The sequence below is a fragment of the Cylas formicarius genome, unplaced genomic scaffold, assembly GCF_029955315.1.
Source record: "Cylas formicarius isolate icCylForm1 unplaced genomic scaffold, icCylForm1.1 PGA_scaffold_4__25_contigs__length_36172078, whole genome shotgun sequence".
NCBI classification, from domain to species: domain Eukaryota; kingdom Metazoa; phylum Arthropoda; class Insecta; order Coleoptera; family Brentidae; genus Cylas; species Cylas formicarius.
In genome coordinates this window covers 13,591,682-13,618,665 of record NW_026844334.1, presented here as the reverse complement: position 1 = coordinate 13,618,665, position 26,984 = coordinate 13,591,682, and the positions used below count along the sequence as shown (strand labels likewise).

The 26,984-nt window shown below is 33.2% G+C and overlaps 1 protein-coding gene across 1 annotated transcript; it reads left to right on the top strand.

The window, feature by feature from the left end:
• The first annotated feature begins 33 nt into the window (after nucleotides 1-33).
• Nucleotides 34-24,351, top strand: LOC132701485 (baculoviral IAP repeat-containing protein 7-B). Its single transcript, XM_060669434.1, has 3 exons — nucleotides 34-480; nucleotides 616-1,271; nucleotides 23,781-24,351. The coding sequence occupies exons 1-3, from the start codon at nucleotides 183-185 to the stop codon at nucleotides 24,333-24,335; spliced, it is 1,509 nt and encodes a 502-aa protein (XP_060525417.1). The 5' UTR covers nucleotides 34-182; the 3' UTR covers nucleotides 24,336-24,351.
• Nucleotides 24,352-26,984: the final 2,633 nt, after the last annotated feature.

Below are 26,984 nucleotides of genomic sequence, written 5' to 3'. Positions count from 1 at the left end.
CCTTCAATTCACATTGCCTCTTTTCATTTTATAAACGTCTATTATCGTTGACAGAAATCAGCTGAGCAGTGCGCTGTAATTAATGTGAAGTACTGATTTCAATATCGTTCTGGGAGATTTTCGGTAAAGTGACAAAATGTTAAATTTCGCGAAATAATCGGCATGTGCAATAATTACCCGACATGAACGACGAAAACCGCCGTTTGCAAACATTTAACGACTGGCCTGGTGATTCGGTAGTGAGTCCCCAGAGAATCGCTAAAGCAGGATTTTATGCCACCAAACAAGGGCTGGAAGTTGAATGTTTTTCGTGCCACTTGAAAATATCGACATGGGAATATGGAGATCAAGTAATGGCTCGTCACAAAATCCTGAATCCCTCTTGTTTATTTGTTCGAAATCCTTCTGATTCGGGGAATATTCCATCATTATCCTTAAGTGGCCAAAGTCAGTCCACCACTGTATATTCCAATGGACCAGGTATGTTCCCATTGCGTTACATTGAAGAATATTTATGCATTTTAATATATTAAATATATTAAGTGAATTGAAGTAGAATTTAATTGTCCTGTATTTGAATAAAGCAATCATTCTGATCTAGACTTTAAATTTTAGATTATCAGAATGAAGCAGTTCGTTTAGCAACATTTGAAAATTGGCCAGCATCAAACATTGTAACTCCAGAGCGCTTAGCTAGAGCAGGATTTTATTATTTAAAAGACGGAGATAATACCAAGTGCGCCTTCTGCAAAGGTGTTGCAAGAGCTTGGGAAATGGGAGACGATCCAGACTATGAGCACAAAAGGCATTTTCCTTCCTGTCCCTTTGTTAATAACACAATAATCCCAAGGTTAAATGTTAATCCTGATTCCAACAACTCCAACAAGTGTGAAACAAATTCTTTCCACAATGTGAATATTGTCGGCTCAACTGTCGATGGAAATTTGGATGAATTAGGTGTGCAGAAACACAATGGACCAAAAAGATCTGACTATGCTACTTTTGAGGCCAGATTAAGGTCATTTTCGCAATGGTCTCCAAATTTGATACAAACACCAGAAATTTTGTCCCAAGCCGGGTTTTATTATGAAGGTTTGGGAGATCAAGTAAGGTGTTTCCATTGTGATGGAGGCCTTAGACACTGGGACCCTGATGATGACCCTTGGACAGAGCATGCTCGATGGTTTCCTCGATGTTCATTTGTTAAGTTGGTGAAGGGACAGGATTTTGTTACAGCATGCGCTTTGGATCATACCAATCAGAGCGAGCAGGTAGGATTGCTTTGTGGAATTTGTACCAAGTTATATATACTTTTTTTTAAATATTACTATGTATCCAATAAATTAGAAAAAACATTCAATTTTTGAATTGAAAAAACAATGTAGCTATTAGATAATATAGTAGCCCTATTGCCTTATAAATTGATGAGCCACAGGCGGCATTGATATTTTCATATAAAAGGAAATGATTTTCCTTGCATGCCTCTATATTTCACACACTAACCTGCATTTTGCGCCATTTTCTTTCTAAACAAGAATTTCCATACGCTTAACTCGATTTTCTTGAACAATTAACGAGATATAGGCATATTTTGAGAAAATGCTGCCCTAAAATGCCTCATGCTGAACATATTGGCTATCTGTAAGCGGCCATGTTGAGGGTTGTTGTCGTCGAAGGCAATTTATTAAAAACGAGATTTTTAGATGAACCTTCTCAAACGTTTTTTTCATAGTTGCTTCATAAATTCCTGTATTATCAGCATTAAGTAGAGCCTCTATATCAATCTCTAGTAGCTGTATGGAAAAACTGATTATAGTAGTCCTAAATATAGTAAAATTCAGCTCGTGCGGCTATGAAATTTTTTCCCTGCACCGAACGATTTTCTGAATATGCATATAAATTTCACACATTGCCCTCTATTTGTCGCCATTTTTTTAAAATAGCGAAAATACTTGCGTAGGTAAGGCCTACATATGTGATATTCGAATTATCCGGTAGATGTAGTTATTGACAAAATGCCTAAAATTTTGACTGATATGTCAATTGGTTTCCCACATTTTTGAGGATTGATGCGTTTTATATTTAGAGGGTGCTAGCTAATCATCTATCTATTTTTGAATAAGTCCTCACTTTATGCTGTCAAATGTCTTACTTGTCAAAAAAGGTTAGAACGATTGTATACAAATAACTTAAAAAAAAACTACAAAGTTACCAGCATCAACTCTTAAGCGCGGGACCTAAGTGTGCGATTTTTAATTTTATGGGGGATTCGCCGAGACCTCAAAAAATCGGATTTGTTTTTAGCATGGATTGTGGGTTTTAGAGGAGTTACCCGAAAATATTATAATAACAGCCGAAAGCAGATGAGAACTTTTCTTCCAAATAATGTTGTTGCTTTACACATCAATCTTCACCTAGAGTTATGAAGTTGAAAATTCCCCTATTTCACCAAGTTCATACGAAAACTGTTTACAGCTTTGGAATTTAATACGCTCAGCTACAATGCATTAATTGCCCACACAGACAATTTATTTTTATTAAAAAAAGGTTAAGATCTAATTCGACGTTGAAAAGTAAATGGTTCCCTCATAGAATTAATAACTGATAATACACGTTGCATTTACAAAGTCAAAAGCGACCTATATTCAATCGGATAACAATTTTTACCAAGAACACAATAAGCTTCGCTACTATACGCGATACTATTTGCATAAAATACTTTCAAACTAATAATTAAGCTTGCTTATCTAAAGCAAAGATATTTTTAAATTTCGCGTTAAACGTTCATAAGTAGAGACCCATTAGAAAATAAGGCGACTACGCCAATGAAACCCACTTCAATATGAGTGTGTGTGTGTGTGTGTGCGTGAAAAAATAAACAATGGCGGAGCCTGCAGACCAGTTAATGTTTCACCGGTCAGGATCAAAGATCAAGTTTACCAAAATAATCTCGCCGCTTTGCTGAGAAAGGAAGTAGGAGTTAACAAAGAGGCTCTTTATGCGGACCTTCTTTTTTTTTACGAGAATTCAATGGGAAAATTCCGCGCATGTGGTCGACGGAAAAATATCAAAAACGATCTGATTTATTTGTAAAGTTCTTTGAAGATCGCAAATATAACCAAATATCAATCGCTTCGGTAATTTTATATCTTTCTTTTATTGATGTTAAAAGAAAGGCCGTTCCATTTATAGAGATAAAAAACAATTGAAATGGAAGAAACAAATAAATTATATTAAAGATGACCAAACAGGTATTTTTCAGTGTCTCTTCTTTTTAACAGTTCTTGCGTCAACAAAACAAAATTATTTCTTATTCTCTTGGACCATATTACTTTTGGTAAGCTTAAGAATACTTTAAAGACTAAATGGTTGTGTATAAAGCGGTTAGTCTATGATACTGCGTGTAAAGAAACTCTAAACTCCATATAAACTTACACAATGTCCAAACATTGATATACGGTCATTTGAATTATATTATTTTTTGTAATATGCATTTTTAATTTCGCATTTTCAATTCATATTTATGTCGGTATATCAACTTTGCAGAATTTATATAATGCTATTTTATACGAATCCTAACATTAGTCAGGTTTGGTTAGTTAACTTGTACCCTACCAGGAAATGCCAAACTAAGATTAAGTTTTAATTTATCATTTTAAAAAAGCTTCAAGTCCCAATTTTCATCTCAATATTGTATCTGTATCTCAAAAATAGAGCGCTTGGGGAGTGGACCGAGGTTCATATCGACTTTTTTTCTTAAAAATACTTAGGAATTCGGCCTGTGACATATTGGACATTCATTTAAAGAAAAACACTCTGTAGAAGTTTTGTTTAGAAGTCTTAATCATTTCTGCTAATCACGGTTAATCCAGAGGGATTAATCTTATTGGTCAGCGTCAACGTTTTAGTGACTTCGGTTGTACGTTTCAAGTAATGAAAATAAAAACATTTATCTTGGAATTTTTAAAAAGAATTGTTGTTGTTGGATGTGATTGATCCGAGTTTACAAAACATCGTCTCGACTTAGATCTGATAGTGTTCGAATAAATTCAATAACATTGATTAGATTGTTGGATACCGAATTTTATATTTAATAAATTATAGAAATTTCTGTTCTTTTGTTTATTTTGTGTTTATTTTCCATATAACGAAGCAAAATATGCCTGCCACGTTATCACATTTTGACGCCGTATACAGTTTTGTTGCACTAAGTAGATTGAGAAAAGACCCAAAATGCTTTCTATATTCATTAATTGTTCTTTACTTAATAATACCACAAAAACAAGCCAAAATAACTAATAATGAAAATATTCCAATGTGGTATTTCCTAGCAATATAAGTTTTACTTTTTTTGTAAGATTTTTAATATTAATGATATTTGTGTAATGACATCCAATTAGAAAGAATTAATATGTATTATGTATTCTTTCTTATGCTTAAAGAGAATTTTCTCTGTACTTATTTGTCTTCAAAAGTAAAATATTGCGAGATAATCAGATTTTTTTATTATTTATTAACGTCATTATAAAACCTTGAAAAATGACAATTACGTCGCATATGCATTATTATCTATACTTAAATTTTAAGTGCATTTAGTGCATAATAGTCTTTTGCAAACTTCCAAATATTTAAGCCGATGCTAAAATATGGCAGTCTTTTTTAATATATGTGTTTTTCAGAAATATTAACATAGGCACCTGAAGTTTTCAACTTTTCCGACGCAATTTTACAAGGAAAGCGCTTAAAACTCCATTTTCCAGTGACTCCAAAAATGCATTTTAACAATGGGTCGTCTGAAGACTTCTTTTTTGAACTGCCATACATAATTCACAAGCTATACGGGACTAATATTCTATTAACGCCTTGAAAAATTCGCGGGAAAACCGGGTTGTAAGTTACTTAACGAAGGATAAGAATAGAATCTCTTGGAACAACGTAAATCCCACATCAGGGTTTTTTTTCGCACCCGTAACAACAACAATCCCATTTTGGTCTTTGATTTACCGCATCAGTAGCGCATGGGCGGAGTATTAGATTATTTCGAATGGGCATATTACATCGAAATTGGTGCGCATGCCCACATAACATACGTGTTTATTTATAGTTAATGCGGTCAAAGAAAGCTGCACATTTTTAAATAAAAAACGCCACATTAGCTCTAGTAATAAATGATTAAATTAAAACAACTGCGTTTCATAAATGAATTAAGAGTGGGTACTTAAAGTTGAGTGAGAAAAATATTCAAGTAAACACGATTAATAAAGAAATGCACTAGCCAAAGGCTAAAGCAGAGAATAGGATATATATTTAAGCGTAAACTACACAGTTTTAAATTACCCTAAACTGCTAAACGTGTTCCAGCTCGTTTTTTTAACTTATAAGTAACGCGGCACAATTAAATTTAAGTTTGAATTGATGCATGCGATGGTAAGCAATTGGATCTTAGTCTTGTCTTGGACAATTCTTTTCCAAGCTGTAAGTTTAGAAGGAGAAGAAGAAGGCTGTAACCTTAATTTTGAAATTTTTTCTTTGAAAAAAGTCTGGTAGTTATAATTAAAAAAGTAGCTAAGAGGTGTTCTTTTACCCGACCACATTGATGAATGGTCTTTGATGCGTGTAGCTCAATGAAACAATAACATAAAAACAAAAAAAATGTGACGCTCTTGTTAAAATGAGATGCCGCGAGTCGTTTAGTAAAATTTCCAAGCGGCGTTGCCAAACGTTGCTTACTTTTTCTGGAAACCCGCAGCCGGGCTGGTTTTTCGTACCGTTGTAATATTTATTTATTACCCATTAAACGTGTACGTTTTAAAGGATGCGGTCGACTAGACTTCAAACCTCATATTTATTGCGTGTAATAAGTAATCGTGGGCAGCTCTCTCGGATGCGCATCTACGCTCATGTTTAAACCAAGTTAACAATAAATATTCCATATCACGAGACGGCGGTACCAGTCCCATAATAATAACAAAAATAAACGTTTGGCGCATGAATCACCGCATACCACGTTGCAGTTGCCATAATTAGCGATGCATACAAAATTGATGTTTGCAAATAATATAATATTATGTACATACATATTTATATTACAAAAGTTAACCGCAGCATTGAGTTTTCTTTGAATTAATAAAAAAAAAACGAAATAGAACTCGCGTTCTCGTTACATAAGATATTTTAAGGTCGAACGGGCAATTAGACAGGCGACTCTATTATTTTGAATGAAAACGTGTATTTTATTTATACACCTTGATTCATCATTGGTTTGGTCTAGTTACAATCCGGTGATAAACGCATACCTAGAACGCTTACGATGTTCTGATATTACCAATCAGAAATAATCTCCAGAGTTACCAACATTTTTTTAATGAAATATAGTATTTTTAGAATTAAGTTGGAATAATCTGGTAAACTCAAAAAGTATAGTACATTGCAATAAAATGTTTAGAAATACAATTAATTACATAAATATGTATTTATATTATAAGTTATATTTTTTCGCAACAAAAAAGTTAATTACAGTAATGCAATTTACTAATTACTAGCACTAAACTAAATTACAACACATGTTGATTTGATTTGATTATTTTATATAGCCTATTATTTTTAGGTCAAGCCAATTTTATTTCAATGGTAACTTTTTAAAGCACCCTGACAGCGCTTGGTTTAGATTGCCTAATAGACTGTAGTTCAAATTTTTTCTTTTATTTTTTTTAACGACTTGCTTTTGTAGAGTAGCAGTTACTAAATCGAAATCAATATAATATTTGAGTGATACCGCTATTACAAAGTTTTGAGGGACTTACTGATGCCGCTATGGGCCCCCAGATGAGATCTTAGTCCAATTATGGTGTCAAAAAATAAATTTTGCTTCATTCCCGAAAACCGGTACGTCTTGTTGGTTTGACGGTCAACGCGCGAGAGCGTTCACTTTTCTATTTTTTTCCAAAATTTGCTTTTTGTGCATTTAACTCAAAAGCGCGCATTAATCGTATCACTCGTTCGATTCAAAATCACGAATTTTTTGGATATAAAAAGCAATAATGCGACACGAAACCGATAGATACTGCTAGCAGTGCGAGAATTAAGTGAAAGGAAGCAAGAGATATTCTATTTGTAAAGTTCATGAAATGTGAGGCAGAAAACCCTTTCCCTAAAAAGAAAAAAAAGTTATAAATTAACCAAAACCGAACAGTAACAATATTATCTACAGTCGGTCAAAAAAGTCTTCGCACACATAGTATTTTTTCAGTTTTCTTTTAGCAGCTTCTTCCACTTACATTTAATGAGAAATATGTTTCAAGTAAATATCGGCAATCTTATTAAGAGTAATAAACATAAAATAAAAATTATCTCAAACACTTTATTTAAACGATAAAAAATAAGGCAGTTTTAGAAGCAAGAAACTATGTCAAATAAGTCTCCGCACACTATTATTTGTTCTTAAAGTCTAATATTTCGTGCAATTTGCTTTAATAATGGCATTAAGTCTTTTTGGAAGATTTAAAACAAGCTTTATTGTAACTTCTGGCGATATGTTATCCCACTTTTCTCTTATCCTATTTTTGAGGTCTTCTTTACTCATAACTTGATGTTTTTTCACTCGTCGCTTTAATTCTTCCCACAAGTGCTCTATGGGGTTAACATCCGGAGATTGTGGTGGTGTATGAAGTTGTTGGCGGACATTATGGATCATACAGTGACGTACAAGCGTAGCAGTGTGTTTAGGATCGTTATCCTGTTGGAATAAATAATGCCCCCCAAGGTTAAAGTTTTCAACATTTTGGTTTAAATCTTTAGGATATTCAAATAGCCATGTGAGTCCATGATTCCGTAAATAAAAGCTAAATTGCCTGTCCCATTAGCTGGCATGCACCCCCACAATAAAACAACACCTCCACTATGCTTTTTTTTTCGACATTTTCGATTTTCAGAGCTGTATTTTTTTCCCTCCAAACTTTATCCCGGCCATCTGACCCAAAAAGATTAATTTTTGTTTCGTCACGTCACTTTTTCCCAAAACTTCCTGGTTTTGTTAATGTGTTCTCGGGCAAATTCCAAACGTTTTTTTCGATTTTTTCCCGAAATTAATTTGGCAACACGGCCGTTATAACCTGCTTGATGCAAGCAGTTTCTAATCTTTTAAGGGCTAAACATTTTTTGAGAAGTCTTCCGTGATTTCCGCTGGAAGTTTTGGACCGTTTGTTTTAGAATCAATTTTATTGCGTGGCCGCATTTTATATAAGATCCGGTGGATTTGTATTGATTTATTACATACTGTATAGTTGAATGTGATTTTTTAATTATTTTACCAATATTTCTAAAGGATTTTTTTCTCTTTCAATCTGCTATGATTTTTCGAAGCGTAGTTGAAATTTTGCAATTTTTAGCGCTCATTTTGCTTTTACTTCAAAACCACTGTCTTAAAAGTGGTGTTAAAAATAAACAAGTATAACTCATTTGTTTAAGCAAAATATGATAGAGACTGACTTGATAAAATATTGATAATTAACGGTTGTACCTGCAGTTCTGAATAGTAATTTGTTAAAGTGTATGGAGACTTATTTGAGATAGTTTCTTGCTTCTAAAACTTGCTTTGTGATTTAGGAGCTAGTGTATCCAATTATTCGTGCTTATTGTGAAATGTCTTGGATATAGAATGTTAGTTAGTCGACCGGTCATTGAGCTACTTTTCTGTGAAATGAAAGTATCCATCGAGAAAAAAAAACGTTGGTTTTTGTGTTAATTTTGGAAAAGTTTAATCATCTGTTCAGTGGTTTCCCTGAATTTTTCTTCTTTTTCTCCTTCACGTAGTTGATCGCTGGTTACATCTTTCACATTTTGAAACCTGTTTGACAGTAACTACAAAAAGTTGCAAGGTTGAAAATATTAAGAATAATATCGGTATGTATTTTTAACTCGTAATTTTTTGGTAGTAGACACGATACGTAAATGTTCAAAATTCGGGAGACCGTTTTTAAAAACATTTATTTATACAGGAAGCAAAACAAAGTTTTATTGGGACTAGCCGATGCAAAGCCTAGAATAATTAAGAGCAATTTTAACTCCTCCCTCCTTAACAATCGAAAATAACGGAACGTTTTTTCGAAAAAGCTTCAAAATTTTCTTCTTGGCAGGTTTAGATGCGGTTTTCGTCGATTTTCGTCCATTTTCCAAGAAGGGCTTCTTAATGATGCAAACTAAAATTAGAACCACGATTATTCCAAAAACAATAACAATTATTTGGAACGTATTTGTTGCTTCTTTCACTGGTTCCATGGGAGTTATTTTTTCTGCTAAGTCTCTTAGCTGGTATATTTCGTCAATATTTATTTTTGGAAGACTAGGGGTATCCAGGAGTTTCATTGCATTCATTTCCGTCATTTGGATTTTTGGTAAAAGTATTGGTTTTCCGAACCGGATTTTTACATCGTTGAAGAATTTTTCTTCATTAATTTCTACTTGACAGTTTACTGGTATTTTAATCAGTACTGGTACTTCGATTTGCATATATCGATCCTTGTTACACATGATTAGCAGTTTTTCTGGCTTCTGTGACAGAACGAGAACTAAATTTTTGAGTGATTTGTTCTATAATTGCTTCTGACAGGTTCATTTTCGTAATTGGGGAGTTTTCCATCACAATGTCGTCAAATAAGTTCTCCACGCTAACATCTCGGGGGTGAGTTTCTTCTTCACAAAAGTATATTTCTTCGATAACGGGACATGTTTCTACGGTGAATTGTTTCTTATTCTCCGCTTGTGCCATATAATTGAGGTATAAAAATTGATTGATAAAATTTACCTGTGTTCCCAAAATTTGATAAGAAGATAAAACGTTTTTAAATTGTGGAATTTCATTTTCTTTATAGATTGATGCTAGATATTTAAGCATTTTATTCAAGTGCGAAATCGGTAAAATACTATTTCGAAGCGCATTAACTTTTGCAAACATAATAGCGTCGTCTAGGTCATCTAGAAATCTAAATTTAATTGCGTTATGATCTGGTGAAAACTAAGATAGTCTTGTAAAGAATTTATCGGCATTAATACTGCATTTTGGAATATTTTAAAACCAGTTTGTAGTTTTCGTTGGTTTTCATTTAATTTCACAATAGTTTTATTATAGTTATTAATTATGCCCTTTGATAAAGATACTAATTCTTTGGCTAAATTATGTTGATTTTTCTCAAGTGTATTTATTGCTTTATAATAATATTTATTGCTTTATAATAATGTCCGTCGTCAGCGTCGAAAGTTCCAAATAGCCATTTATTTATTTTACCAACCGCGTTAATTTGGCCTCGTTCTTTACGAACATGTGGATGTAAATTTTCAAATTTTTCCACTGTAATTTGTATTAGACATTCAGGTCTTAAAAGTAAATTTTCGGCAAATCCATAATAAGAAATATTATTAGTGATATTTTTAACATTAAACTTATCTTTAATTATTTTAATACATTCTCTGTGCTTTCTATGTGATTAATTATTTGACTTAAATCTACATAATGGATAAATGGATGTTTGTTATAAATTAACTTTGCGTTAGGAAGTATACGATTTACTAGTTTGGTAACTTGAACGTCTGTCGTTACTATTCGTTCGGTTAGAACTACTACGAGTAGAAGAGTCAATATTTTGATCTTCATTGGTTTCCTGAAAGAATAGATTTTTATTAGCTTTTGACCTCCTTGCACTACTTTTATGATAGCTTGTCTTGGGTGTCATTAATTTATTTTCCGTTTGGTTTATTAACGGTATCTTTTTAAATTTGGGCAGTTCTTTTCTTCTAAATTTTGTTATAATGAAAGCATATTTTTGATCACAAAAATCTGGTGGTTCTTCACGATTTTCGTTTCTCTTTAAAATAATGTCTTCTTTCGTTTTTTCATTTAATTCCTTTATTTGTTGGTTCAGTTTATTTGAGTTTTCTTTATGCGGTTGAACATAAGAAGAAATGATCACATTATCATTTAATAAAATGTCACGTATAATTTCGTCCGCGTCTCCTAAGTTGTTAAGTATCGAGTCAGTTTCAATAGCGTTCATATCTATTGGATATCCTGATAAAGCATCCGCTGCTTGGTTTTTTTATATTTATTTTTTTACTCATACTCCTCAAGTTTGTCTCCATTTAACGAGTCGTGAATTTGGCTCTTTTAATGACATTAGCCACTGTAGCGGTTTATGATCCGTGTAAATAATAAATTTTTGTCCAAATAAATAAGGTCTATAATATTTACAGCTCCAAACAATTGCTAAGAGTTCTTTTTCAGTTGTCGAGTAGTTTATCTCTGCCGGGTTCAGCGTTCTTGATGCGTAGCATATTGCATGTCCGTCTTGGGATAAAATTCCTTTGAAGCGTCGGTTGTTAATTCAAACTTCTTTATAAAGTTCGGATAAGATAATACTGGCTCTGAAGTTAGCACATTTTTGCACGTGTTAAAAGAATCAATGAATTATTTTGTGTGTTCGACTTTGCTTTCCTTTTTCAAGCATTGTGTCAATGGTTTAGCTTTCTTCGCGTAATTTTTTTACGAATTTGCGATAATACCCGATGAAACCTAAGAATAGTTTAATGTCTCGTTGTGTTTTCGGCAAAGGATATTTTTTTATTGCTTCAATCTTCTTTTGATTTCGTTTTATATCATTTGGGGTAACTACATGCCAAGGAATTCCACTTCTCGTCGTAAGAATTCGCACTTGTCCGCTTGTATCTTCAGATTAGCGTCTCGCAAAATTTGGAATATTAATCTCAGATTTTGAATATGTTCTATTAGTCATGTACTTATAACGATTACGTCATCCATAAAGACCATACACATTTTATTTTGGACGTCTTTCAAAATTGAATCTATGCCACGTTGGAAGGTTGATGGTGCATTCTTAAGTCCGAATGGAATTCTTGTATATTTTCTACGCTTAAAGCTGTCGTTTCGATAGAGTCCTCTTTCATTTCAATCTGATGAAAGCCGCTGGCAAGGTCCAGTGTAGAAAAATACTATGCACGTCCCAATTTATCTAGAATATCCGTTATGTTCAGGATTCAATATCTATCAGAAATATATTCCAATACTCTCCATTTTTGGATTCCGGATGAGTCTAATTTCGTCGGCACTATCCATATAGGGCTTGACCATGGGCTGCTTGGTTTTCTTATTATTCCTTTTTCGAGCATATCATATATTTGTCGTCTTTTTCTTTGTGGACGAATGGATATCTATATTATTTCGTATGCATTGGTATTTCATCCGTTGTTCTAATCTCTAATCTGGATTTTAGGAAATATCCGAGAATTCATGACATAATTTTGTGATCAGAGTTTTTTCTTCCGAGTACATGTGTTGGGTACAGATTACTCCTTTTATGTCCTTATTTTGAGGTTTCGTACGTATTTATAAATTCGCATTGGTCAGCGTTAAATCGTTCAACTTGTAAGGGTTGTGTTAACGTAACTGATATTGTCCCGTCCGTGGGATTTTGAATTTCAATTAGAGCGAAATTATTTTTTGCATATGAAATAGCGGATGGTATTTCTGGATTTTGTAGTTTTTGATGTTTTATAAAAATATCGCCTTCGATTTCACTGACTGGTATCTTCGTTAAAGATGTTTCATGGGGATTTACAGTTAGAGTACAGTTGGCGTCTGATTATTTATTAAATCGATGTTCAGATTCATATTAATTAAATCAGTTAAGTCTATTACTGTGTCAAAAAGTCATGAAAATCAAATAAAGATAAACTCTATTCGATAATCGATGTTAAATTCAGAAAATGCTTGTATGCTAGCTTGAAATCTGGTATTTTGACTTCCAGAGCTGTCTTTATTTCGTTATTTTTATGATAAATGCAATTTGGAAAATATTTGGGCGATAGTTGGGCGTAATATTAGTATATTAGTAGTATATTAATATTTGGTTTACGTATTTGGATATACAGTAAAGCGTTATTAGAAGAAATATTAATCTGTACTAGGGTTGGTTGTTTGTTCGACTGAGTTCGTGAAAATTTTCGTAATTTGGATTTTGCGTTTTGACGTTTTGTTCGATATCTAATGTAACTTCATACTCATTTTGTTTGTAGTTTTCCTCAAATTCGTCGTAATCATTATACTCGTTTTGATTAACAGAATAATCAAAATTTTCATCCCATTCTTGGTTAAATAATTCTTCCTTGATAAAATTAGAGGGTTGATTGTTGTTGGTAAAGTAATTTTGTCTTATCGGTCGTCTTGTAAATGAATTATTTGTTTTTCTTGAGATACCTGACATTGGTGTCGGTGTAGGAAGTTTCGTGGGGGTCCGAAAACTACAGGTGTGACATTTGGTTGAATCGTAATCAATTTTGAGAAATACTTTACTGATGGGATCATTAATATAAATTTTTTGGAATATTCACTTAGTCCGATTTCTTTTCTAAATGTATTGAACATTCAATTTTTGTATAAATAACATTATGTAATTAAAGCTATAACGATCAAAATTTTAATATATGCAAAAAATATCCTCATATGTTCAAATTTATGTTAGATATAGTTGCTATATGAGATCGATGTTCCCGTCGAGACACCCTGTGTGTGATGCGATAATTTTTGTGTGAGATTTCAAAATAGCGTCTTTTCTCGTTATATTTTTTAAATCAGTGAAATTCGCAAAATTTATTAAAAATCCATAAAAATTTTGTGAAATCCGCGAAATCTGAAATGGATTAAACCTTTGCGAAATCTTTGAAATCTGGTGTAGCAATTTTTGTTGGTGGTTTTCCCGTGGGGAAAATCTTTAATCCAAAAACTCAAAATCCAGAGAATTGTACAGTGTACAGAGTGGCCCATCGCGAGCTTCGTCGATCTGTTATGGGAAACTGTAAGTACCACAAATTTAAAAATTTGGAATTAAATTGCAGTGCGGCAAATTTTTTTGAATGTGTCGGTAATTTTATACTTCATATATATTGCATATTCTTTATCTAATTTTTAAAGTTTATGAGATATTTAATATCTGTTTTCAAAAATGACGTTTGTACGCCGCATTCTTAATAAGACAGGATGTAAATAATACCAATTAAAATAAAATTGAAAAAACTGACGAAAATATTTTTTTTCAAATGGCAGTTTTTATTATCCTATCTTATTTGGAATTGAAAATTGAGACTACTTTATTATAGTTTTTGCTTGTTCTAGTTTTAACTATTTTCTATAGTAACTGCTGGTGATGGTTTCTGCTTATTGATTTTTTTTTATATTGGAACTGACAAATATCGGACCTGGCAAGTATCTTTGACACTTTTTTGTGTAAGTTAAGTCAAGACCAACGAAAAAAACCGCAATATCTCCAAAACTCTAAATATTAGGAATATACAGCCCAATAAAGAGTAGTCTAATTTTTAATGGTAAATAGAATTCCAAAAATACGTGGTTTCCATTTAGAAAAAAATATTTTTCTATTTTATTTATTTTAATCGAAATTTTTTCAATATCATGTATTATTAATAATTGAAATTACAAAATTTGTCCAACAAGGTAAATTAATAGAGTAAAATAGAGATATTGTGTAGTGTGCAAACGTCATTTGTGACATAAAATGTTAAACATCTCAAAAACGGTGATATTTGTGTATAAAGTATTGTATATGAAATACGTCTACAATTTTCCGGCGAATACAAAAAACTTTTAATATATAGGTTATTCCACCTAAAATAAGAAAGTTAACACCCACTTCCGGTATATTCGGTTGTGTGACCATCTTCAAAAATTTTTAGACGCAGTGCAGAGTAGTTTAATTCCAAATTTTCTAATTTTTGCTACTTATAGTTTTCCCATAAAAGATCGACGAACTTAACGGGAGGGGGTGGGAGTCTATTAATTATACTAATTTTTGTATTCTTTAAAATTAATTTCTGGACAATTCTCGTATATTTAGGACTCATTTAGGTGACATTGAAATACAGTTTTTGTTTTTGAAACAAATTATTTCTTGGTATATGACTATAATTTGGGAGATGAAACTTTCATGTGCAATCACTAGAGGTCTGTCGAGGACTAAGTACTGTTGTGCAAATCACGCGGCTTTCTTCACTCGCAGAATAATACCCATTTAATATATAATATTCTATTGAATTTTCTTGATTAGCTTGTTCGCTTTTTCTAAATTGTAAGCCAAGAACCGTATCGGATTTCCCCATTGCAGTTGTTTTTGAACACTTTTTCAACTGGCCGATATTAACTATCTCATAGTTTTCAAAAAGTGTAACTAACTAAATGGTTTTCCGTATGGGAGTATACCAAATACATATTTGCACCTTTAATAATCATTTTTGACCAACTATTTTTACACTTTACACTTTGCAAGTATTTCATGGGTGAAAAAAAAGATGAAAAAGCGATAAAAACTTTATTTTCTTTTCAAAACATATTTTTCTTCGGAGTGGACTTTTTTTGACCAACTATTTTTACACTTTACACTTTGCAAGTATTTCATAGGTGAAAAAAAAGATGAAAAAGTAATAAAAACTGTATTTTCTTTTCAAAACATATTTTTCTTCGGAGTGGACTTTTTTTGACCAACTATTTTTACACTTTACACTTTGCAAGTATTTCATAGGTGAAAAAAAAGATGAAAAAGCGATAAAAACTTTTTTTTTTTCAAAACATATTTTTCTTCGGAGAGGACTTTTTTTGGAAAATGAGGATCAACTTTCATTTTGCATATATCAATGTAATAATCATTCCCTAGTGAAAATACCCTTTCAGCAGCATTAGTGCCGGGACAACATAAGGAAATTTCTATTAAAACTTTTAAATTTTCATGTGGGATATGTTCTACTCTAAAATGCCGAAAAATTTCTTCAATTTTTCTCCATTTAAATATAAATATCAACAACAACAACTTCTTTCATTACAAATTCAACCGCTGAAGAAACTTCTTTCCATTCAATTTTACTATTTAGAATAGTCCGTTTGACATAATTTAATGCTGTAAAGTTCATTGTCCATTCTTTGCTATGTTCATAGCAAATTTTATAAAAAAAATTAACTTCTTTTAAAAATTCATTTTTTATTCCGGGATTGGAATCTTGCAAAAAGGTCAGTTTATTCTTTAGAATTAGTGGTAAAAATCCATCATTAAATCTTGATTTACATTGCAGTATGAAATCGTTTAATATAAGACAAACTTCTGCCGCTGAAATTTTATCTCCTTCAATTTGTAGAATAATTTTATGAAATAATGAATAAAATAAAGCATAGCTTGTGACATATCGTTTGAAAGAATTTCTTCAACTTGCTACCCGTACTGTGAACCGATTGAAATATAAATATATATTTGTAATAATTACTTCCACATCTATTGGCATTGAACTTGATACTGTATTGATGTCATTTGATATAATGTGACCATTACAACTAATTCCCAAAATATTTCGTTTCAAAAGATCTTGTAATTTTGTGTACACATTATTGACACCTTTACGGGTGCGACCTCCAAAATTAGTATCAGCTATCAGTTATCAGCCGAGAGCGCCTAAATTTTCTTATTTAAATTTTTGTCTGTTATAACTCGCAATAACTGATTAGACAAAACTAGAAACTCTTTTTTTTTATTTTCGTTTAAACGATTTTTCCTTCTTTTGTTATCCCTCATATTTGAATTAATAATCTAAAAATTATATTACTAACATAATTTTTTATTTTAAATGAAAACGAAAATTAAACTATAATATACAACTTCACCTTCATTAGATAAATATAATAAAATTTGATACAAATATTGAAGAGATAGATATATCCATCTCTTGTCACAGATGTAATTTTGACGTTCTTAGAGAAAGGTACATAATACGGCCTCCCAATTGTGCCGGAAATCACTGTCGAACTGCTGTCTGGTATCTGGTGGTGTTCTCTGACGTGCCGGAAACGGCAAGCAATATGCGCGCGTGAAATTCAAATCACTGTCAAAATAATTTGAAATATTTAATTAGTAAAATTGAAATAAAATTTTAAAAAATGTTTTACAAATACAAATGAGTATAAAATTATAAAAATGAGTACTTTCAGAGTACAGGATTTGGAAAGAGTACGGTCTGCGAAAAAAGAGTACAAAACTCAGTAAATGAGTGTAGTTGGTCACTTTATCTTTTGTGATTTGGACTTTTTTTATATTTTTCATCTAGGTTAAACCTTTGTTTATGAAAACGAACGCTTTGAGCTTTCACACGCGGAAATTCTTGAAAACATGGCTGGTAATTTCATCTGCCAAATTTTTTGAAATTTGGTAGTAGACACGTTGTAGTGTTTACATGAAAAGTACTTGTCTAAGGGTCTTTGAAGTTCCATACCCCATTTCCGTGACATGACCAAAAATACGGTTTATATATAAACCGTCTGGCAATCTAGACGGCGCCACGAGCCAAAGGCCTCGCGTTGCGGTTTGCCTTTTTCTAAACATCGATAAATATAGGAAATAGTTTGCGTCACCGTAATTAGATCGCGGGTGTTTTCGGCGCCCAGCAACCCGTTCCGGCCGTGTCGGCTAATTCGAGCGCCATTTTTCTGTCTGCCTCGATCGTTATTACTGCCGTCTCGTTTTCAATGACTTTTGCACGTGCTTCGTCCCGGATAAGAGGCCGTAAAAACGTATAAGCTTGAATCGATCGGCGCGGTTTCCGACAACGTTTCGATTCATAACCTCCCGCGAAAAACAAAAGCCGCGGGCGGGTTTTATCGTCGAAACGTGTCCGGCTCTGCCTCACGGCAAATCTTCCGTTCTAATTAAATCAGCCCCGCAATACTCCGTACGCGACGATTATTCGTTTCCCATTCAATTAAAATGGTTTTTCGTTTTCCGCGATTCGCTATGCCCGCGCGATACGAGACGAATTGCGGGGTTTATTTTGAGAAAACAATATGGCCGGTACGTGCTCGAAACAATGCCGACACACGTCGAAGGATTTCGTTGTTTTGCCGACGACGTCGGAAAAAATATCATTTCGTTCGGGTCTCGTCGCAGCGAGGAAAAATAGAAAGTCGGTGAAATCGCTTTATTGCCGCGCCGCCATTTCGTAACATAGGTCAACGAACGGCGAATATACAAAATCATAGTGATTGATGCGAACTCGATAAATGGATTATTATATATTTACTTTGGAACGTTGCAATACGAGACCGTTATCTTATTGGCCTATGAAAGGCGACGCACAGTGGTCTCAAAAATTAAATTCTCCATCAAAAATTGTTGGATTGTGCCAAAATTGATATCTGGGGTTTGACAAGCTCTCTGATCCCTAATATGCTCAAAAAAATGTCATTTACAAGATGGCGGCTGGTATTTGGCTCATTTGATAGAAAAAATTCCTTTTGAAAAAACCATAATGAAATTTTTCAAACTGACCTATGTAATGTTGTCATAAGTAAAAAAAATAATGACCCACGGGGGAGGGGAGAAGAGGATTAATTACAAGAGTTATGTTGAGAAACAAATTTAGAAAATATTTACAAATTGTGCCTTAATTGTCAGAGATTATTTAATATTTCTTAGTTATCTGGAGGGTAGTTTATACCTTGACCCTTCTCGCGACCTCACTTAAAATTGTAATAAAGATAATGCGATTCAATGTATTAAATATATTGATTGTTACCAGACATTTAAGTATTTCTAATTTAAGTACTATTAACTAATTATTATTCTGAATCACTCTTACTCAACTCGAAATCAGTTTGAATGTCATTATCTTCATCTCAGTCAGGTAGAGAATCTTGAAAACCGCTCGATATTAGCATTTCTGAAATTCTGAATATTGTTTTAGTTTCTTCTTTGGAAACTTCCTAATAGAAGGATCGGAGGATACTTGAAGTATACTGAAAACATCTTCCCTTGTTTTTACACGAGAGAAATATTCACGATACTTCTTTGTGCCTTTATATCTGGCCTCTTGAGCCTCCTCGGATAATTGTCCAATTGGTAATAGCGCATTTTCTACTGTTTGTTTCCCATGTATTAATACATGTAATTATGTACAAATTTTTGCTCGGCCCTGTTGACAGCTCGCAACTTCTCTCTGATTTTGGAAAATAGAGTAGAAAATGATGCCTTCATGTTTTCAGATGATTCAATAGAACAGATAACCCGTGTCTTAATCGGTCTTTCACCATTTCATAAATGTCCTTTCTAGTATAACCTAGTCCCTGGCAGAAGGAGCCTGAAACAAAGAAACATATCTGTTTTAATTTACTATACAAGTAGTATATCATATTTTGTGAAATCCGTCTTTGATTTTGATAATCCGATCCTTGCTTTATTCTTTTATATACAGGGTGTTTAATATTATATTAATTGTTTTCAGTTTTAAAATTGAACCTGTGTACCAGGTTATGATTTAATTACTATTTTTCTCAAAATAAAAATGTTAGTCGATACCAACAATTATGCGTCTATGCATTATTTTCGCTATACTTTCCACGCGTTTTCTGTCAGCTGTGGTTGGAGTGCCAGCTAGGGGCTGCAGAATTGCACCAGTTTAAACGATAATAAGTCATTCTTTTAGTTCAAATCCTAATATGTGCGGCATATACTGGTATATGCTACTTTTGGACGAACGAATCTGTGAATAATTTAATAAACACGAATTTTTTACGTTATCCTTATAAAATAACTAAATAAAATAAATAAAATTTACATAACTGATGGAGTTAGTTCCATAATGCTAAAATACTGTGAAATAACTTGAGTCCAAATTAATTCGCGTTATTTTATAAAACAGTCACAATCTAAAAGCCTCCGAACACTACCACTCGCGAAAAACACTAAATTACAACTAAAATTAAGATGGTAAAAGTCAAATATTTAAGGACTTTCCCATTGTTGGGAGGTAGCCTGGCCCCTCCACCACCTGACCCTTTCATTGAAAGTCCCAAAATAGGAATTTTGTCTTTGCCTATTATGGCCGGTTTCCAGGCTACTTAGACCACGGCGTGATTCAAAATTTAAATTCACGATTCGAGGAATATTACTTTTAATAATGCAATACTACCTTAATAACATTTTGATCGTAATCGTTCTAAATATTGTTAACTTTAAATGAACCCAAGCGATTATCAGATTCTTTACTCAACTTCTTCTCATCTGTCTCATTCTTCGTCAAAGGACTCATATCACGAATATTAAATTCGTTGACTATCACCAAAAGATAAAGTCGATTTCAACTAGAAGCAAGAATGTAAAGCGGGTTTATCTAATAGGAGCAGAAACAAACCAAAATTGACCAAAATCAGTTTGTGGTGTCGCGAAAATCAATTTTGCTAATTTTTGGTACCTTTTTGCCCCTGGACATTTGGACATTCCAAAACAAAATTGTAGAAGTTTTATTATACATGGTGGACAGCTTTTTCGAATTGTTATGCAATGTTGGTTACAAATTACTAGCCTATATTGCCATTATACTCCTTCGCAAACTGAACTAACTATTCAATTACTGCAATAGATGAATAAGAAGAGAGTTTTTTTTTTAAATATGAAATACTCCGTGGTCCTTTACGTACTTTTTTCCTTTTTAGTATTTTCTTCTTTTTTTATTTTTATTCTCATTTTCGTACTGATGTATTTTATTTACTATTGTAAGTCTGTTATATTACTTACTCTATATATCTTTTAGTAACATCATAACTGAATCCATGCAAAAGATCAATGTGGAAATTTTCGATATCCCCTCCCTGTTTTGATTTTTTTTTTCATAAATTTAACGTTTTTTGTATTTTCAAGTTACACCAATTTTAATCTTTTTGAAGTTAAAACTGAAGATCTGACTGTTGAATTTCCAGAAACTAACACGAAAAATGTGGACGAGTGTAATGGTCCAAAGCTTAGAAAAAGGAAATTGTTTTTTGAGATACTAGATAAAAGGAAATATTATTTATAAATTTTGTGGATTCCTCTTCCTGCGTCGGCTGAAAATGTGTAAATAATATTACAGTAGCTTGTGGAACTTTCTTTGAAAAAAAAAACCTGTATGTCGTCTTTAATATGTCACACGACTCTTCTGACAGGGTTTAAGTAAACTAAAAGTGTTAAATTAAAATGCTAATTACACCCAAAATTAAAAATGAAAACTGTAAATCGCCAAAAATTACTTTTTGTAGTGCAAAATGTTAAAGGAAAATTGTTCAGGTTTCTCCACCTTGTATGCGTCTTGATATGAATCTTTGAATATAGTCCACAATCTTTGTTTTTCTGTTTGGCATCGATGCAACTATTCTTGCAACTTTTAATGGTATGTCGCTTTTAACCTACGCAGTATCGAATGCTATTGCGAGAAAAGTTTTATAAATCAATATTTATTTCGAACGAATTATAACTGCATTCATGCCTGTCTCCGTTTCTAATTATTACATTCATGTTATTAACATTTGCGTTTTATGGAATCGACGATGGTTTTACGGTCCATTGTCACGTAAATAATAATTATATTAATTATATTTTTATGGTCCATCGGTCAACAGTGCGTCCTCGTTAGCAACTGCAACGTGACATTTTTCTTTAAACAACTCTCTTCTTTTGAAGCGGTTTCCTGCATCGAATGCGTTAAAATTCGACGAATTCTTAAATATTTATTTATTCAAACTTTAAATTACTTCCAAGTAATTACTCATTGTGTGTTAATAATAATTAGTTATTTATTTTATATCGGGAATTTCGACTACCTCGCAAATTGTTCAGTGGAAAAAACAACAGTTTCTCGTTCAAGGATTTTTGCACGAAAAACATATTGCGACTGATTTTCGAATAATTGAATTGTTATAAAATCGATTATGTTCGGGTATTTGAAAAATACGATCTGATTAGAGAACAAAACAAATTGGCAAACAAATACTTATTGCAACGTCGTGTTTGTATCTTACCAAAGAGTATATTCTGGCAGAGACGGTCCTGTAAGCGGTACGGTTAACCCCATTTCATTCACATTTATGTATATAGTCACTTTCAAATAAGAATGGAACGGAAGTGGTATCGCTTTTTTTTTCTGATATCCATTTACCTGTAATTATCCATATTTAACACGTTTTGTAGCGTTAAGAAAATGATTGGGTGTTAACAGCTCCAAACGAAATTGTCTGTTTTGTGTAAGCTGTGCAGTAGCTTTTTCCCTTTTATTTATCTCGCCTCTCCGTCCTGCGTGTATTTTGGAATACAATAGAATTTGTATATTGTATAACCAATTTTTAATGTTTAACTCACACAAAATCAGAAGTATTTTTGTCAAGCTATTCACGCACTATTCTAAACATATTACCATTACCAGGACTACCTGGTAGCCAGGATGCAGAATTCATTCGACCCTTCTTCTGTGGAGGAACTATATACAGTACTTTCATTAGGAGGTATTTCCTTAGGCTCTCTCTCTTCTGAACTCAACCTACATGTGCTATCGTTTTAAACAACTGCCTTCTGGTGGTAGTGTCTATTAGAATTCTTACTGAGTACCCATTTTTAATTCTGCTCCTTAGAACTCAGGATTCAGGACAGGTACCCAAACGAGATTGAAAATGTTTCTCGGTAATTAGGTAGCACTCCTGGGTAGGCTTACAAATATATTGCTTCTCCGAGTAGTAGTTGATATAGTTCGCCAGAGATGCAGGTACTTGAACCGATATTTCCGTCCTGCTGTTTTGGATCCATATAATGCACATGAGATTGTTTTCTCCCATAAAAAGCCAGTGGTTCCTTCTAGGAATCTTCGATTATATAGAGTGTATGAAACCACAAGGTTGCGTCCCAATCCTGCCCCTTTTCATAGCAATATCCAAAGCATTAACTGGAAACAATTTTTCTTCTCCGTACATACATACTTATACACGAAGCGATTTTTTTTAATACACAGGAATAGTTTTAGGCTGCTGTGGAATAATAAAATACATTGGAATCCACTTTTGAATTTGGCGATGGTATTCTACCTCCTTTGCAAATAATGTTATTAAATCTGACTCTTAAATTAGTCGTCAAAGTCTGACCGCTTGCTAAAGGATAACGACAAAAATCTTGTTCACAAAGCAAATTAACACGAACAGAGCATACCTACATGGGATCTTGTTCCTCATTGGACGCCTGGTGCATTGGTGCTAGCAGCTTTGGCTTTTTAGGAATAACTACAAAAAACAGTCTGGACTGGGTGCCAATATTTAGATTTAAATTAGAACAAACTACAAAAAAAATAAGAAATACAAATAGAGTATTTTAAATCTTATTTCTCGTTAGGCGTCTTGTGACTTGTCTTTACACATTCCAACCAAAAAAAAAGCAATGCTCTGCCAAGATTTGAACTTAACATAGAATAAACAACAAAAGTATAAAGCCAGGAAATACAAATAGAGCATACTCAATCGGAATCTTGTTCTTTGTTGAACGCTTCAGGCTAGGTGCATCTTTTGCGTTTTACGGATTCCTACAAAAAAAGAATGCTCTTTAACGTCCTGCTTAGAACGGAAGTGTAGACTGCCTTTGCGACAAGAGTGTTGTCCAGAAAGACAAGAATTAGAAATAGAGTATACCCAATTAGAATCTTGTTCCTTGTTGAATACTAGCAACTGTGACTTTTTACTAATTCGTACCATAAAAGCAATGCTCTTTAACATCTTGTTTAAAACTAAGATAGTCTGGGCTAAGTGGGTTAAACTAACAAGACGAGCAATACAAATAGAAATAACTTAGTCTGTTGGATGTTTAAGGTTTGATGCTATTATCTACGCCATTACCTTGGTAGTATTATCGCTAGAACAAACGTTTATTTTGTTACAGAACGACAAAATCCAGTCGGCTAGGCGCAGACGGGAAGTCAGCGAACGGGAACTGCAGGAGCATATGATAAGTCCCGCTGCTCTAGCGGCTTTAGGTATAGGTATCAACGTGGAACGGGTAAAACGTGCAATAAAAGAGAAACTAGAGACTACAGGAAAAGGTTACTCGCAACCCGACGCTTTAGTAGAAGCTGCGTTAAACATGCAACTCGAGGAAGAAGACTTGGACGATTCCGCGCATAACAGTCAAATTAGGAACTCGGTGACGTCAGTGCTGAACGACATCACTCAACGGAGGGATCAGCAACCGGATAGGTTGGTCTCGAATTCTCAGGTGCCGGCGATGTTAGAACAAAAGACTTCCGTCTCGTTAGAGGAAGAAAATCGGATTTTACGAGAGGCAAGACTGTGTAAGATATGTATGGACGCGGAAGTGGGCATAGTTTTCCTGCCCTGTGGCCATTTGGCGACCTGCGTAAATTGCGCTCCCAATTTGGAAGATTGTCCGGTGTGTAGGTGCGCCATCAAGGCGACTGTTAGAACGTTTCTGTCGTAACGGTAATTTGTTTGAGTATCGTAATAAAGTTTATTTAAATTGTTATAAATTGTCTTTTGTTTGTCACGGACTCGAAACGTTATGAGAGGTTTTTAAAATAGACCGCTGGTAGTGTCGGACGCTTTGCGTGAGCATGGAAGGTAAATTTTTTGGTCTACTCATTTAAAATGTGTTTCTTCGAATCTAGGGCAACTTTCTATCACTCTCTCCAGGTACGACGCACTCTTCGCTGGTAAGTGCAAGAACATTTAATATGATCTGCAAGTAGTATGGTAAGACGAGCTCACATAAGTAGCTACCGTTAGAACACATCTGGCTTCCTTACTTCGATATCTACCTGTCATGTTGGGGTTTGTTTAAGGTTGGTATTTCAAAAAAAGACGCGCAAATGCTAAGGTGGAGATATGTCATAAACAAAAAAACAATTTTACCATTTGTTAAATATTTTTTGCTCTCGTTTTTGTTGAAATTTGACTACACCGTTCAGAATAATAAAAGGCTTTAACTCGATTAAAATTATTACGCCGTCCCGAGAGTTACCTTAATTGTCGAAGGGATGTGCGCCACTGACTTTTTTTTGCAATTTTTGAGTTGTTTTCGTATCTTGCCTCGTTTTCGTTTGAAAAACTAATAATGAAAATTTACAAAACGAATTTTTATGAACATTGATTTCTGAACTCTTTGATGCACGATACGCGGAGTTTCAGTTAGTTTTTCGGTTTAATTTTTTTTCCAATGCGACCATTATAACTTTAACCGTTTCCGTTACAGCTACCAGTACTCCATTAGTTAAGTATACTGGATGTTACAGAATTTTGTGAAGAAAATTTATTGCCCTAAATCTAGAAATATGGAAAAAATAATTCCGTCCTAATTTAATTTGTTTAAATTTTTCTATTCGCTATAGTTTATTTTAAATTTATCGAAACCGCGTTGAAATATTATTGAGATGGGTGTTGGTACACGCAAATGTTTTACGAAAAGTCACATTTATGTGCCCAAAAATGGCGTTTAAAACGTCATATCAGTGACTGTGGTGACGGTTAATCAAGTTTTTTAGCGAAAAAATCGTACGTCACTGGTTTTTTTTACGCACTTTTTCGAAATCAAGGTTATTGTATTAATCAGGGAGGTATTTAAAAAATAGTCATCTAATTGGATTTTTTTGTAAATGTCGAAGCTTATAACTAAATACGGAAAGAAATTACATGGGATACCTACCGACTTGAAATTGTAGTGTTACAGTTAATTTTTAATTCAAAATAGTAGTTGCCTATGGTGAACTATTCATTTAAGTAATTGGAAGTCTTTTATTTTATGGTAAATTCTCGTGTAAAAAATGGAAGAGTCTAAGCAAATAATTTTGAACTGCTCCTGTCCGTACTTTAATTTAAAACTGCTACCGATTTTGCAATTGCAATATCTACTAATGAATTTTTATTTCAAAAACAGTGCGCCGAAGCGACACTTTTCCGGCACAACTAATTTGAATTTCAGAAGGTGACACTATTTTTTGGAAAAACCTGTACATTCTTTTTCGTTAAACATATAAATTCACCGTTACGAACGCCACTGATGTGTGCGTCTTAGAAAACGATTTTTGTATATGCAAACGTAACTTCTAGTGAAACATACTAACCAAAACTAACTCGATATTGAACGCGTTTTCGCTAAATTTAATCTGTTCTTAAATTTTCTTCACACTCTGTAATATAAAAGCAAAAATCACTACCAATTTTCTGATAGGACGAGATTATAAGTTCTACTAAACAAAAACATGACAGGCAACAGACAAATCCGGAAATTTTATCATGGAGCAATTTTATTAAACCTTGGTTGGTTTGAGCATGGGAAACAAATGTTTAATTTTATTATACACTCCAAAATAATTCAAGGAGGCAAATATTAAAAGCGTAGCTAAATACCGCCTCCGATTGACGATTATAATCAAGTGCCATCGTCTGCTAAGGAAGAGTGGGAGTGGCATTACAGAGCGAGTGCGACAGGAAAAAGTGCTAAAATTATGAAAAACTTCGCGGTTTGTTTATTTTTTTCTAAATTCTTTAAACTTACATTTTTTTAAAATTTAATTTTTGTGTTCTTATTTTTGTATTTTACTTATCAACGCTGAGGTTTCGAATATTCACCAAAGCCTTAGGAGTTTTGAATGCATTTTTCTTTGCCCCAGATTACAAATAATTGTCGGCGGAATGCGGACACGTACCAGTGGCGCCGCAAACAATTCTGAGAATTTTCGGTTATCTCTGTTCAAATGTGTGTATTTTCCCATTACAATCATATCAATTGTGTTCCACGGCAACTCATTGCAAATTATTTGTTTTATGAGAAATAGTTTTGTTTACTGACCTCAATTAAAAAACGGCATTCGTGCATAATAAAATTGGTTAGAAAAAATAATTGGCAAGGTAATTGCCAAGTACATATTTCTCGTTTAAATTGGCGTATATTTTTTAATACGGTTCTTGCAAATTCATTGAGGAAATTTTATTGTTATTGAAATTTGCAATAGACAATGAAAAAATTCTTTATAGGCGCGAGCTCCGATAAAATTGAAATTAAATTAATTAATTAAATATTGACGTGGTTATTATTGACTATATATAACGTCTGTAATTTTTTTATTCTTTT

Coding starts and splice junctions, on each gene's coding strand:
- LOC132701485 (XM_060669434.1), top strand. CDS start 183: ATGAACGACGAAAACCGCCGTTTGCAAACATTTAACGACTGGCCTGGT. Junction 481..615: donor TGTATATTCCAATGGACCAG/GTATGTTCCCAT, acceptor TTTAAATTTTAG/ATTATCAGAATGAAGCAGTT. Junction 1,272..23,780: donor ATACCAATCAGAGCGAGCAG/GTAGGATTGCTT, acceptor ATTTTGTTACAG/AACGACAAAATCCAGTCGGC.